This window comes from Gopherus flavomarginatus, chromosome 8 (genome assembly GCF_025201925.1).
Source record: "Gopherus flavomarginatus isolate rGopFla2 chromosome 8, rGopFla2.mat.asm, whole genome shotgun sequence".
Taxonomy (NCBI): Eukaryota; Metazoa; Chordata; order Testudines; family Testudinidae; genus Gopherus; species Gopherus flavomarginatus.
In genome coordinates this window covers 5907797-5922260 of record NC_066624.1, presented here as the reverse complement: position 1 = coordinate 5922260, position 14464 = coordinate 5907797, and the positions used below count along the sequence as shown (strand labels likewise).

The following is a 14464-nucleotide window of genomic DNA, read 5'->3' as shown; positions in this document are numbered from 1 at the left end:
AAGTGTCCTGGATCCATAAAACTGTCACTATTGACTTTACTGGTTTATTAATTTAAATTTTAAATAAATAGCAGTCTTTTTTCCTTAGAAAAATGCATTCTGACTATATCTAAAGTAAAGCTTGACCACAGCAAACTGCAGATAGTCAATTTTAAGTGTACCTGATATTTAAGATGTAAATAGTGACATCTGCTGGAAATATCTGAACTAGCAGGAATTATCGACTTGCTGAAAGAACAGATGTCCCAAATGCATAACCCATTTTGCAAATTACTGAACAACATTGACATTACAATTACAATTTGCAATTTATCCTCAAGATTTAAACACGTTAATAGACAGGAGGCTCATCCATGTAGTAAAATCAGCTAGTCTAAGGATAGCTCAAGGGAAAAGTCCAAGGCTCTATATTCTATTACCTCAAGGTCATAAGTTCAAGTCAACTTCAGATGGGTGGATAATGAAAGCTATTATCATATGACAACTGTATGGCTGCCTTTGCAAACTGAACTAGTGTTCTCAGTCCAATTCTTAGTAGACAGGTGTCCTACATCACAAAAACAAACCATAGTTGCCACTTCTTAGGGTAGGCTGAACCCTAAGGTACCAATTTTTGAAGCAACAGGGAAACTGAACTATCCTCACACCCATAAGAGTTGACTTTTCAGATTAGGGTAAAAGCACATTCACAAATACAGTTTGCTACTTACTGCCTGTGATGTATTAGGTGAAACAAGGACTCTGTTTTCAAAGCCACTTATCAAGTAGTTAATTTAGTGCTTGCAAGCATCTGGGTAAAATTATAACAAAGGCACTTACAAATCAGATGGACAGCAACTCAGTGGACAAGAACTAAGAAAATATGCTCACTATAAACTGATACATTAAAGCAGGTAAATTATAAAATCAAAAATGTCTCCAAGAAAGTTTATATATAAATATATTTTCTCCAATATGAGTGTTGCTTGAGTTAGCAATCCACTATGAACAGTGACTATGTAGAAGAGTTACATGAACCAATAGCTCTGTTCCCTGTGTTTAGAGCTGGATTTGCCAACTTTAATGCCAAATTTAAGTTTTACTTAATTTTACTCCTATTAACACTGAAGAGCCAATGAAGCTCCAGAAGAGTGACCTGGATTCCATTTCATTCTTAACCATCAGAAAGACAGTTAGTTCCAGTTGCAGATTAAAATTTGAGGACAGGTGGATTGCTCTGTTGTAACTGAAGGCATAATTTAACCTGTAATATTTTCAATACTGATGATGCACGATCAAAGAAAAGCCCTGTGTGGCTTTCAAACTCAGAGTTGGTAGTTAAAGCCATCTCTTTACTTGTAAAGAGAGAAATTTGCTTCTGGAAGTAATTTTTCACAGTTCTCTCCTACTGCATTCTGAACTTTGGGACTAGACGTTTAATATTTCTTAGCTACAGAACTGCTTACATTCCCAAGTTCTTCCTCAGACACTTTAATATTCATAAAACTGTATTAAAACAGGGGAAACATTTATACTGAATAAATACATAACTGCCAGAAAGAACTTGGATCCAAACAATTTAGAAGATTTGTTCAAAAACATTAATATACTTACTTCAAATTTCACAGAGTAAGTGTAGATCAAATCCAGTTTGTTCGTGAATTTACCAGGAATCTCCATAGGGGGACCTCCACAATTTAAATTGTTTTTATCTGTATGTTTGTAGCTAGCAAGACAGAAATTTTAAATAAGATTCATACCGGCTGGATTAAGTAGAGAACTTCACAGTTATTTAAAAGTAATTAAGACTAATGTGAGAAACATTTGGCCATCTGACTTTTTTTTTTTTAAATCTTTTCCCACCAGTTTTATAATTTCTTTATTGAGAACAGGCCTTCCTGTTCCCACCATCAAAATGGACTTCACCTTTGAACACGTGAAGGGTTTGGTTTGAGGGTTTAGAACAGGGGGTGGGCAAACTAATTGGCCTGAAGGCTACATAGGGGTATGGAAATTGTATGGCAGGCCATGAATGTTCACGAAATTGGGAGTCTGGATGTGGGAGTGGGTGAAGGCCCCGGCTGGGGGTGAGGACTCTAGGGTGGGGCCAGAAATGAGAAGTTCAGAGTGCGGGAGTGGGGTCCGAGTGGGGGTGCAGGCTCTGGGGTGGGGCTGGGACCGAGGGTAGGAGGGGCTCCAGGCTGGGAACGAGGGGTTCAGAGGACGGGAGAGGGCTCCAGGCTGGGGCAGAAGATTGGGGTGTAGGGGATTGGAGTACAGGGGAGGGGTGTGAGGGCTCCAGTTGGGGGTGCAGGCGCTGGGGTGGGGCTGGGGATGAGGGGTTTGGGGTACAACAGGGGGCTTTGGGTTGGGATCAAGGGGTTTGGAGGGTGTGAGGAGGGGAGCTGAGGGATGGATCAAAAGGTCTAACAGGCTAGAGGTGGCCCGCAGGCTGTAGTTTGCCCACCCTGCTTTAGAAAGTTAGAGCAAACATGGTTCAGCCATTTCTGATTATGAGGATAATAGGAAAACACATCTGCCCATTATTCAATATTCTTGCCACAGTCCTCTAGTCAAAACTGACATGAAGAGAAAGCTGAAGTACACCAGAGAAATTGCCTTCATTTAATAGTGCTCTTTGAATGTTCTGAATCAGTTTTATTACCACTAAACATAAGAATGGCCATAAAGGATCAGACAAATGGTCCGTCTAGCCCACTATCCTGTCTTCTAATAGCGGCCCATGCCAGAGGAAATGAACAGAATAGGGAAATCATCAAGTGATCCATCCCCGATCATTGAGTCCCAGCAGCTGGCAGTCAGAGGCCTAGGGACACCCAAGGCATAGGGTGGCATCCCTGACCATCTTGGATAATAGCCATTGATGGACCTATCCTCCAGGAACATATTTAAATTCTTTTTTAGACCCAGTTATAGTTTTAGCCTTCACAACATCCTATGGCAATGAGTTCCACAGGGTGACTGTGTTGTATGAAGAAGTACGTCCTTTTGTTTTAAGCCTGTTGACTATTAATTTAATTGGATGATCCCTGGTTCTTGTGTTCTATTCATTTTCTCCACACCATTCATTTTTACTTTTAAAAAGTAAAGTAAGGAAGATGCATCAATGTATTCAAAGATTTACAATAGTCAACAGATCACAGACATTTCTTTAGAAAGACTGAAATTGGTTTATCTCAACTGTAATTTCTAGCGTCCCTAAGCATGGTTGAAGACACTGAAGCACATTAAAATGGCACGTACTAGTAATTACCTTTTTGGATCCAGTCTTGCCATTACCAGTCTTGCTCCAGGCCAGCCTTCATCTTTCCCGCTATGGTACATGATTGTAATGTCAACATGGTTGAAGAGATAGAAAGTGTCCCACTTGTGAAACTGAGACTGCAAAATATTATAGGTTTGAAAAACATTTCCAGGAGAGAGGTAACACTGTGGTCAAAGATCCAAGGACTCCAAAATAAAAGAATCCTGGGGGCGAGTGGGGGAGACACAGAAGGGGTGGAGGAATAAGGAGTATTTTCTTTATATTCTCAAAATAGACATTAGAAAGGTAACAAATCTACAAAAAGCAAAGAACATAAAGGTAATGAATAATAACTTTATATTCCACAAGGTTTAAAGGAGTCTACATCAGCCTTGCAAGGTCATCATAACACACTCTAGTCCAGATTTAAAAGTCTACTCACTCTTTATTATCTCCATGTAACCACTAACACTAACTGTAGCTCTTTGTCCCCCCTCTAGTTGCTAGAGCAGAGGTTCCCAGAGGGCACAGAGGAACCTGGGGGGAGGGGGGTGCACGGTGGGGCCCTGGCCAGCCCCCACACAGGGTGGGGAGGGACCACCACCCAGCCCCTTCCCTCACCCCCAGCTCTGCTCCAGTCCTTGGCTCCCGGCCCCACTGCTGTCCCATCTCCAGCCTTGGTGCAGCTTCGCACATAGCCCCAGGCTTGGCTGTCGGCCATCACCATAGCCAGGCTGCAACTCCACTCTCACCCCCAGGCTCAGCCACTGGCCACGGCTCTGTCCCTAGCCCCGCTGCTGGCCCGACCTACCCCCAGCCATGACCCTAGCCTCAGCCCCTTTACCCCTGTCCACATCACTTTCCCCCCACAAACCACAGCCCTGCTCTCAGCCACAGTGGGATGCAGATAGGGCACGGGCCGTGACCCTCAAAAGTCTGAGGACCACTGGGCTACAGCACAGACATGCGAGTACCATCTCTAACCTAACACATGTGGTTCTTCAGATGAATAGTCTATTACTTCTGGGGGAATTCTGCATCACTGTGCTTGTGCAGAATTCATGGCCCCTGCAGATTTTGCTTCCCCACAGAAAAATGACTTCTGACAGGGAAGCAAAGGGAAGCCACAAAAATAGTCATGCCCCCTCTTCCCAGCAGTGCAGGCACGTTGGTTTGGGCACCCAGAGCAGCCAATAAAGACATAAATCACCACTGGGGTGGGGGCAGGCAGTTGTGCGTGTGAGAGAGACAGAGAGAGAGACAGAGACAGAGACACTCTTGTTCGCTATTGTGGCACGCTCGATGTGGAGGGGCAGGCTCTGTTCCCTCAGACAGAGCAAAATGTAGTAGCCTGCCTGCTTAGTTATTTGTTCTTAGTGAATTCCCCCAGGAGTATAAAACAGTTGTAAAAATGTTAGGCCCCTTTACTCTGCTAGAGTGATGTAAGGGAGCCTTATTGTGAAGAACAGTATGGCCTTATAAATGCTTAGTGACTAAATTCTTTAGTGATTAGAACTGGTCTAAATTTTTGGACTGAAAAAATGTGCTCTATGATCTGTTTACTACTGACCTTTCTGGAGATGGTCAGTAGCCAGTATAAATTGTGAGTTTCAATCCCCAGCCCTCACTTGCTCTTCAGTTGCCTATGATGTAACCCTGAGCATATGGCTGCTTATATTTGTTTGACTATTACTAGAAGTAAAGGGGCAATATTAGCTACATTACTATTAGACAAAGGGGGGTTGGTGATTTCCTCCAATGCTCCCCACTCCCATTCTCCATCCATTGTATTGTAGTTTAAATTACCAAAATATTTTAGATCTATTATTCAATTCCCGCAGATGACCAATCCAGAGGTGATGTTAAATTTACACTAGCAAGCTTTCTGACCATCAATCACTACTGGTGCATTTCCACTGGCAATAGCAATGATGGAAGCAGCAGTGCATATCAGAGCACCTAATTTTGTAACCATAGTTAGCCACTGGTAATAACAATGCAGCTACTTTTTTAAAAACACACACTGAGTCCTCTCTATTCTATAGCTTCCACTATTGCTATTGCTCCTGGAGCTGCAATGGTGATAAATGACAACAGATTTTGCCTAAACTATTAAAAATTCCCCTTGGCTGGAGCCTAAACATGAAGTTTCATCCCAAAATGTATTTCAGAAAGTTTAAACCCAGGCTATACCAGGAAGTGATGTATAAAGCTATTTTGCATCCTTAACTATAGTAACAACAAGGAGTCCGGTGGCACCTTAAAGACTAACTGATTTATTTGGGCATAAGCTTTCGTGGGTAAAAAAACCTCAATTCTAAAAACCCATGAAAGCCTATGCCCAAATAAATCAGTTAGTCTTTAAGGTGCCACTGGACTCCTTGTTGTTTTTGTAGATACAGACTAACATGGCTACCCCCTGATACTTAACTATAGTGTTTACTACAAACTGCAGCACAACCACATAATGTATATAAATGAGGAACGTTTGATCACATATAGGTGTGCTTACTTTTGTCAATGCACATACTGTAGAGCTTATTTAACTATATTTGTGTTTTTTTATCAACAGGGCCGGCTTTAGGAAGTGCGGGGGCCGAATTCGAACATTTTCAGCAGGGCCCTGGCAGGGATGACTTAAAAAAAAAAAAAAAAAGTGGAGAAAAAAGCCTCTCATTTCTTTCATGTATTATTTACTTTCCATAACTATATGAATAATAAAATTATATATTATATACATTGCATCATATACGCTGTTGACTGGCTATTAATGACCATCATTTCATATGTGTGGGTCCCCGCCACTCCCTGGGGGTGTGCACATGTGTTGGTCCCAGCTGCTCCCTGCCCCCCTCATTGAAGCAGGTGTGCAGGGTTACTGCCCTGGAAACTGCAGGGCAGCAGTGGACATGGGGCTGGCTGGAGGCAGGGCAGGGGCTGGCTGCAGGCAGGGAAAAGGGTGTGGGGCTGGTTGGAGACAGGGGGTGTGGGGCGGGCTGGCTTCAGGCAGGGCTGCAGGGGGGTGCAGCAGGGGTTTGCAGGTCTGGAGACAGCGGAGTTTGGAACTGGCTGGCTTCAGGCAGTGGGGTGCAGCAGGGGTTGACTGGAGACAGGGCAGAGGGTGCGGGCTGGGCAGGGTGTGCAGGGCTGGTGCGGGCAGCAGTGTGTGGGGGGGATGGCTGGCTTTAGGCAGGGTTGTAGGGGTGTGTGGCAGGGGTTGGCTGGAGACAGGACAGGGGGTTTGGCAGAGGCTGGCTGTGGGCACGGGGTGCAGAGCTGGCTGCAGGCGGGGGGGGCAGACTGGTGTGAGCAGGTCAGGGGGTGCAGCAGAGGCAGCTGGAACCCCAGCCCTTTAAGTAGCCCCCAAACCCCCTTCTACCCTGCCCTGGACTTTTTAAATAGCCGCGGGAGCGCTGGGGAATGCATGGGAGAGGCGGGGCTCTGGCGGCTATTTAAAGGACCGGGGTGGCAAAGGCAGCTGGAGCCCCGGGCCCTTTAAATAGCCCCCGGAGCCCCTCACTGCCTCACGGGGCTATTTAAAGGGCCCAGAGCTCCAGCCGGGGTCGCGGGGCTTGCCGCGCTCCAGCTGGAGCCCCGCCGCCCCGCTCTCCCGGCCGGAGCCCCGGCCGGAGTGCAGCAAGCCCCGCTGCCCCGGCTGGAGCTCTAGCTGGGAAAGTGGGGCCACGCCACGCTCCCGCCGACGCTTCGCTCAAAGGAGCGGGACCACGGAAGACCCCGGAGCAGACTGCAGCCAGGGACCGGGGTAAGTTAAAAAAAAAAAATTAAAAAGGTGCCTAAGGCGCGAGGCCCTCTTAGGTGCGGGGCCCGATTCCCCGGAATCGGTAGAATCGGCCTAAAGCCGGCCCTGTATATCAAGCCTGTTTTACACTCTGTAAGCACACAGTTATTTATTAAAAACAAAAGAACCTGACAAAGACTAAAGAGGACATGACCCCAACACCACAGCTTTGTAGCTAGCCCCATATCTGGCCATAATAAAGAAATAAGCTCTCACCACTTACATCAATAATGCAAGCATCTTTAACTCTGCCATCTGTAGTAATAAAACATCCTATTGGAAATCCCGGATTACAGTATTTGTGTTCATCTTCCACTTGGTAACACCATGTTACAGGCATATTATCAATAATCCTAGACAAAGAAATTTTAAACAGGCAACTCCTTAGTAAGAAATGTTATCTAATTATTCCGTTATTTTTAAGTTACATTTCATATGCAAATGAAAGCAACAAGGTTTTGGTTTGGTCTCAAAAGAATAATATATTACAGGACAATTACTGGATAGAAGATAGATAGAAGTGTCACCTCTCAGAACAACTCATTACATTATGTTAATTTTCATTTCTCTATTCATAGTTCAAAACAGGATGTCTGAACTCACCAGTGATGTTGATAATTCAATTGCATTCCTTTCTTCAAAAAAGCCAGTTTATTTTTGTCATCATCATCTTCTGGGTCATATGATTTTGTACAAGCTACCTTGCATGTTTCCGGTCTGTTAAATGTAAACTGTCACCAAAACACACAAAAAGAGCAATTTTAAAATTTTGCTCCCAAAGTACCTTTTTAAAAAGCCATTATTTTTCAATCAACGTTTATTTTTCATATAGATCCTAGCCAATCCCACTAAAAAGAATTCTTGACGCTGAAGTTGGTTTCATATCAGCAGTTTCAACTCAGTTTGAGAACCAACGCTTATGTACAACTTATGCAAAATATTCACCTGTACATTCCTAAAAGCATATAAATCTCTACAATTAGAATGATCCAAGTAAACAACTATTTGAAATGTCAACCATAAGGTTTTTAAAAATAATCTGCTTGCAAATTGATGAAGTATTGCATCAGTAAAGAGAGCAATCACATTAGTTTTACTTAGCACAGTGCATCATGAAATTACCCATGTTACCAACAATGCTCCTTTTGTATACTATGTTTTAATTTCAGCTGCTATAGAGCATGACAAACTATGAGGCAATGCTGGCAAACTGCAGCAGCACAGTGGACATTTCCTGCTGAAGAGCATTTTTCCATTAAGGAAGTGTTTTCACACACTTATATTTCTAATCTGGTTTTACAGTGTGGTTAGAATTTATAGTTGTGTTAGTTAACACGTTACAACACAATTAAAAATCCTAGGACATACAAGCCCTAAAAGTGAGTGAAAGTTATTGCTCACAAGTATTCTGAATGGCTTGTGGGCCATTTTTATATTGCCACATCACACCACTAACTCTACCAAATTGTGTGTGCAAAGGTAACAATACTGAGGACCAAACTAACTTCCATTGTATGTTGCCCAAAATTTTGCACATATGCATACTTGAATAATCTCTGTAAAATATACAATTAAATACTCTTGGAAAAAGTATTAGCAGGTTAGGATGGAATTCTCAATTCCCATGCACTAAGTTAACAATGACCAAGATACTGCTTTATAGTGACAGTACAAAATCCATAGTTATTATCTCCTTGCTTTCTATCATCTGAATATTATTGAAGGAGAGATTTTTTTTTTTAAGTGGGTTAAGACTGCAACTACCAAGTGTAACCACAATCACTTCGGATGGCTTGAATAACCTTATATGGTGATGATGCTATTCTTTCTCCAAACAGGATTTGTCCAAGATTTTCTGAAGGCCTTTTTTCTATCTCATCTTGACAGAAGTCAAAACTGAAAAAAATTAGAGTCTTTAATGTTAATACATTTTAGGCTGAATTTTACAGTTACAAAATAAATCAATTTGTTAAGCTATATCTTTGATACAGGAGTTTTCATGAGGTTTTTTTTAAACCAACAATGCTTCATATACCATTGAAAATCTGACTTCAAATTCAGACAGATTAGGTACAATTCACTGCATAAAGTAACTTTTTTAATCAGTCATCAATGCACTCTATAGTTCCAGCAATATTGTTTAAAATATATACTGTAAGATTGTAGTGAAAGTGCTGTTTTCAGACAGCAATTGAAGTAATATAAGTTCCAGGCTAAAAAAAGTAAGAAAATCATACAAAGCGCTATTGGCATGACATAATGCCAAATGAAGATTAAAAAAAAAAAAAAAAAAAAAGAAAAATCCCTTAAAGATGGAAAATAATTAACATGGCAAGTGTATATTCTGCGGGACAAATCTGATGGCTTTTATATTAGTATTCAAAAAAGATCCATTCACCTGTCCAGAAATCCCCCTTTACCTGAAACAGTTAAAGATAGGGAAATATAACTATTCATGATCTCTGTGGGTACATCTAGGTTACAAAAAACACACTTGAAACTAGTGAATAAGAAGCTTTCCTTTACTAGTGTATGGGCCTAAGCCACCAATTTCTGCAGAATTTAATGCAATACTTGTGTAGGGTACATGCAGACTACCCACCAGATCGGCGGGTAGCAATCAATCTATCGCGTCTCATCTAGACACACTGTATTGACCCCCAAACGCACTCTCATCGACTCTGCGACTCCACCAGGGCGAGTGGCAGTAGCAGAGTCGACGGGGGAGCTGTGGCCGTCAATCCCGTGCCGTGAGGACGGGAGGTAAGTCGAAATAAGATACGCAACTTCAGGTACGGGAATAGCGTAGCTGAAGTTGACGTATCTTACATCGACCCCCCCACCACCCCCAGTGTAGACCAGGCAGTAGTGTTGTTTTACTGAGCCAGCCTCTAGCATGTCTGCAGCTATTTATTGCTTTTCCAAGGAAGAGCAGAGTAAAGTTTACAAGAATATCACTTGTTACTCCCCAGTGTATTCAGCAGAAAAATTTAAGAATCACACGAATTTCACACTTCTACTTGGCAAAGGTACAAGCAATAGCAAAGGCAGGCAGTAACAATCTTCACAGAAAAGGACCAAAAAAATGCCCCCAAAAGACTAAAAAACAGAGGTTGGGGGCGTAACAGAGTAATGAAGACCTCCTTCCTCTTCACAGCAACCAGGAGGCACTGGGAGAAAAGAGACAGAAAGCTGTGGTCTTACAGCAGATAGCTGATACATTTGAAATTCACCCCCGCTTTATCTAATAGATGACTACATAAAACTCCGAAGCAGGACCCAAGGACAAAACCCCAATAGAAAACCCTGCAATTTCCCCTCCTTCCCAATAGTGTAGGGGTTGAATTACTTAGCAGGACATAGCTGGTGAACCCCGATAACTCCACCAATTGTCACCTTTCATACCTATCTGAGTAGTAGGCTTACTCCTCCAGCTAGCAAGTGTCTGACAGTTTTTTCAAACTGTATACATATTTATCAAGTTACAAATCATATTACCTTAGTTTATATAAAAAATAAAGGTGAAGATAGAAAACATGCTTTCAAACATTCTAAAACTGTACTATAGTGTACTTACGCATCATATTCATAAGGTAGAACTGATTCTACTGAGTCCAGTCTATTCACAAAGAGCTCAATTTTTGACTAAAAGAATGAAAAAGTATATAAGTAACATACGCTGCAATACAAGTAAAGGCAAGAGGGCTTTCACCCATGTGAGAAGCATCTTAAACTAGTTAAACCCATTCCATGTTTAGAAAGGCTCATTTTTTATCCTTTATATTCTGCTGTGCAGTGCTAGGAAGACTCACATTGAAGACCTTGACTAGACTAAAAATCTTTGCACCCCTTTTCCAGCAGTAGCACAATAGTAGCTGGCTCTAGTCACTTTGTAAACACTAGTTCAGACAAAACTCGGGTTTTTTAAACATTGGTTAAAAGCTCTCTAGCTCTAACTAGATTAGCACTTACCAGGGTGCTAGCACAGCACAGCCGCACCACAGACTGAAAGACAGGTATCAGGTTTCCTAGTAGATACACACCTGCACAGGTAGATTGCCCACTTTGCAGAACTGAGCAAGAAGTTCTCACATTTTTATGGCACTACATCACAAAAGAAACTTTTTCAGCATTCCATGGTCTCTGATGACAGCAGAAACCAGCATGCTGTTTGAAGGGCTCAATGGCAATAAGACACAACATCATAATGCAAGTCTTGCCCCTCTGCCAAGTTTCCATAGGTGACAAGTTTGAAGAAAGAGGATTTCTGGGCACCTAACAAATGGTTAGAAACGTTAAAAAAAAAAGTTTATCATGCACACAAATGTGTGAACAACACCTGGTTTTAAAATGTTCCCAGAAACTTTGCTTTGTAACTTTTAACTTGGAAATGCATTGAGTTAGTTTGCACCAGATTCACTATCACTGTTCTTATGTTCTTAGGGCTTGTCTACATCACAAAGTTGCAGCGCTGGTGAGGGGGTTACAGCGCTGCAACTTAGGAGGTGTACACATCTGCAGGGCATCACCAGCACTGCAACTCCCTGTTTGCAGCGCTGGCCGTACTCCCGTTTTGTCTCGGGTGTAGAGGATCCAGCGCTGGTGATCCAGCGCTGGTAATCAAGTGTAGACACTTACCAGCGCTTTTCTTGACCTCCGTGGAATAAGCAGGTATCCCAGCATACCTGAGGAAGCCTCTGGTAATCAAGCTGGTCTCCTTCCCCGGTTTGCTCTCGCGTTCCCCGAACCCCGAGCAAGCAGGTCTCCTTCCCTGCGGTTTGCAGGGGGGTTCGGGGAACGCGAGAGCAAACCGCGGCGAAGCTGGTCTCCTTCCCCGGTTTGCTCTCGCATTCCCCGAACCAGCAGGTCTCCTTCCCTGCGGTTTGCAGGGTGGTTTGGGGAACGCGAGAGCAAACCGCGGCGAAGCTGGTCTCCTTCCCCGGTTTGCTCTCGCGTTCCCCGAACCCCCGAGCAAGCAGGTCTCCTTCCCTGCGGTTTGCAGGGGGGTTCGGGGAACGCGAGAGCAAACCGCGGCGAAGCTGGTCTCCTTCCCCGGTTTGCTCTCACGTTCCCCGAACCCCCCTTGAAGCCGCCCAACAGCGCTGCAGTGTGGCCACATCTAACACCACTTGCAGCGCTGGTTGCTGTAAGTGTGGCCACTCTGCAGCGCTGGCCCTATACAGCTGTACTAATACAGCTGTAACAACCAGCGCTGCAAAATTGTAGATGTAGACATACCCTGTGTCAGACCAATGGCCCACCTAGCCACTATCCTGTCTTCCACAGTGGCCAATGCCAGAGCCCTAAAAGAGAATGAATAGAACAGGGCAATTATCAAGTGATCCATTCTCAGTAGCCCAGTCCCAGCTTCTGGCAGTTTGAGGCATAAAGCATGGTATGCATCTCTGATCATCTGGGAAAATAGCCATGAACTTATCTAATCCATTTTGAACCCAGTTATACTTTTGGCATTCACAACATACCTTGGCAATGAGTTCCTGGGTTTGACTGTGTGTTGTGTAAACAAGTACTTCCTTTCTTTTGTTTTAAACCAGCTGCCTGTACATTTCAGTGGGTGACCCTTGGTTCTTCAGTTCCGTGAAGGAGTAAATAACACTTCCTTATTCACTTTCTCTACATCATTCATGATTGTATAGACTTCTATCATATTCCCCCTTAATCATCTAAGATGAACAGTCCCAGTCTTTCTAATCTCTCCTCATATGGAAGCTATTACATGCTCAATCTTTTTTGTTCCCTTTCTCTGTACCTTTTCCAATTTTAATACAACTTTTTTTTTTGAGATGGGGTAACCAGAACTGCATGCAGTGTTGAAAGTGTGGGCATATAATGGATTTATAAAGTGTCCTTATAATATTTTCTGTCTTATTAGCTAACCTTCCCTACTGGTTCCTAACATTCTTATCTGTTTTTTGACTGCTGCTGTACAATGATTAGATGTTTTCAGAGAACTATCCACACTAACTTAAAGATATTTTTCCTGCATGATAACAACTAATTTAGTCCTCATGGTTTTCTAGACAAAGAAAAGCTGTATCATATGACAGATCCACTGTTCCGCTGAGAAGCAGCTTGCTCTCACCTAGTACCTGGCCAGGGTTGACAGGCAGGTTCAAAATCTTATCCACACCAGAGATGCTAAAAGCCATGGGATGTATCCCTGTCTTAAACCCCACCACAGGAAAGAGAGAACTGGATGTGAAAGGGGCTCCCACCAGAGTCACTTGCTGCCCCATGAAGGGACTGCCCCAAGGATCCCTAAGTTTGACCACTGAGAAAGGGTCATCACCTCCCCATACACACACCCATATGGGCCCTGCTCCATACCCAGCTGGGCATCCCCTACAACCCTGCCACCCATACATACCCCAGGCACAGGGACCTACTCTATAGTCACTAGGAGGCCCCCTACAAATCTTCCTATCCCATCCACACAGGACCGTGCTCCGTACCCAACTAGGCTTCCCGTACAACACGCCCCCCATACCCCTATGGGTCCTACTCCGCACCCAGCCAAGGCCGGCCCTACAAACCCCCCTCCCCCAGCCCTTCGCAAGGTGCATCAAACCAGGAGCCCCCACCCACCCACCCAGGGCTCCCCCGCGTCCCCCGACAAGCAATGCCCGCCCCCAAGAGCGCTGAGCCCAGGCCCTGGCCCAGCCAGGCAGCCGCAGGCGCCCACGCAGGGCTCCCCGCGGGCCGCTCTCACCTTGCAGCTCTCGGTCTCCCTGTCGGGCTCGCAGAAGCTGACGGGGGCCAAGCCGGGCAGGTAGAAGGCGGCGCAGAGGGGAACCGAGCAGCCCAGCAGCAGGATCCCGGCAGCCAGCAGCCTCATCGTCCCGCCTGCTGGGAAGGGAAGAAAGCCCGAGCCGGGACCCGACGAAGCTGCACCCAGCTCCAGAGCAGGGGCCGAGCTCAGCGCCTGGCGCGGCGGCGTCATAATCGCGCTACTCCGCGCCTGCGCGCCTGGGCACCAGATGATGAGGCCCCGGGCGCCATCTTCAATGCGGGCAGGGCAACCCGGCCTTGTGCCTGAGGTGAGAAGAAGGAACAATGGTCCCGCCCCCACGTTATGACGCCAAGCGCCTGCTCAGGCGGTTGCCTGACACCTTCCTCCAGCGTAGGGCCTGGATTCCAAAGGCAGTGGCCGCAGTCTCTGCCTGTGTCACGCACGCTGACCTTCTGCCATCCAGCCCAAAGAATGGCCTCAACATGGTCCTGGCGCCCCCAGAGCACCATCCTCTCTCACCTCTGCCCTCGCATCCCCACGGTCCTACGGCACCATCCCCTCAGCTCCGCCCTCACATCCCCACGGTCCTACGGCACCATCCCCTCAGCTCCGCCCTCCCATCCCCACGGTCCTACGGCACCATCTCCTCAGCTCCGCCCTCCCATCCCCA

At 45.0% G+C, this 14464-nt stretch overlaps 1 protein-coding gene across 1 annotated transcript in view; it reads right to left on the bottom strand.

The window, feature by feature from the left end:
- LOC127056695 (transmembrane 9 superfamily member 2-like) overlaps positions 1-14014 on the bottom strand; it is a 43742-nt gene extending 29728 nt beyond the window's left edge. The window contains exons 1-7 of the mRNA XM_050964857.1: positions 13774-14014; positions 10621-10688; positions 8846-8939; positions 7647-7774; positions 7267-7396; positions 3254-3381; positions 1594-1705 (exon numbers count right to left, since the gene is read on the bottom strand). Of these exons, the coding sequence (XP_050820814.1) occupies positions 1594-1705; positions 3254-3381; positions 7267-7396; positions 7647-7774; positions 8846-8939; positions 10621-10688; positions 13774-14004 (891 nt within the window). The 5' untranslated portion in view covers positions 14005-14014. The remainder of the gene's footprint in view (positions 1-1593; positions 1706-3253; positions 3382-7266; positions 7397-7646; positions 7775-8845; positions 8940-10620; positions 10689-13773) is intronic.
- Positions 14015-14464: the final 450 nt, after the last annotated feature.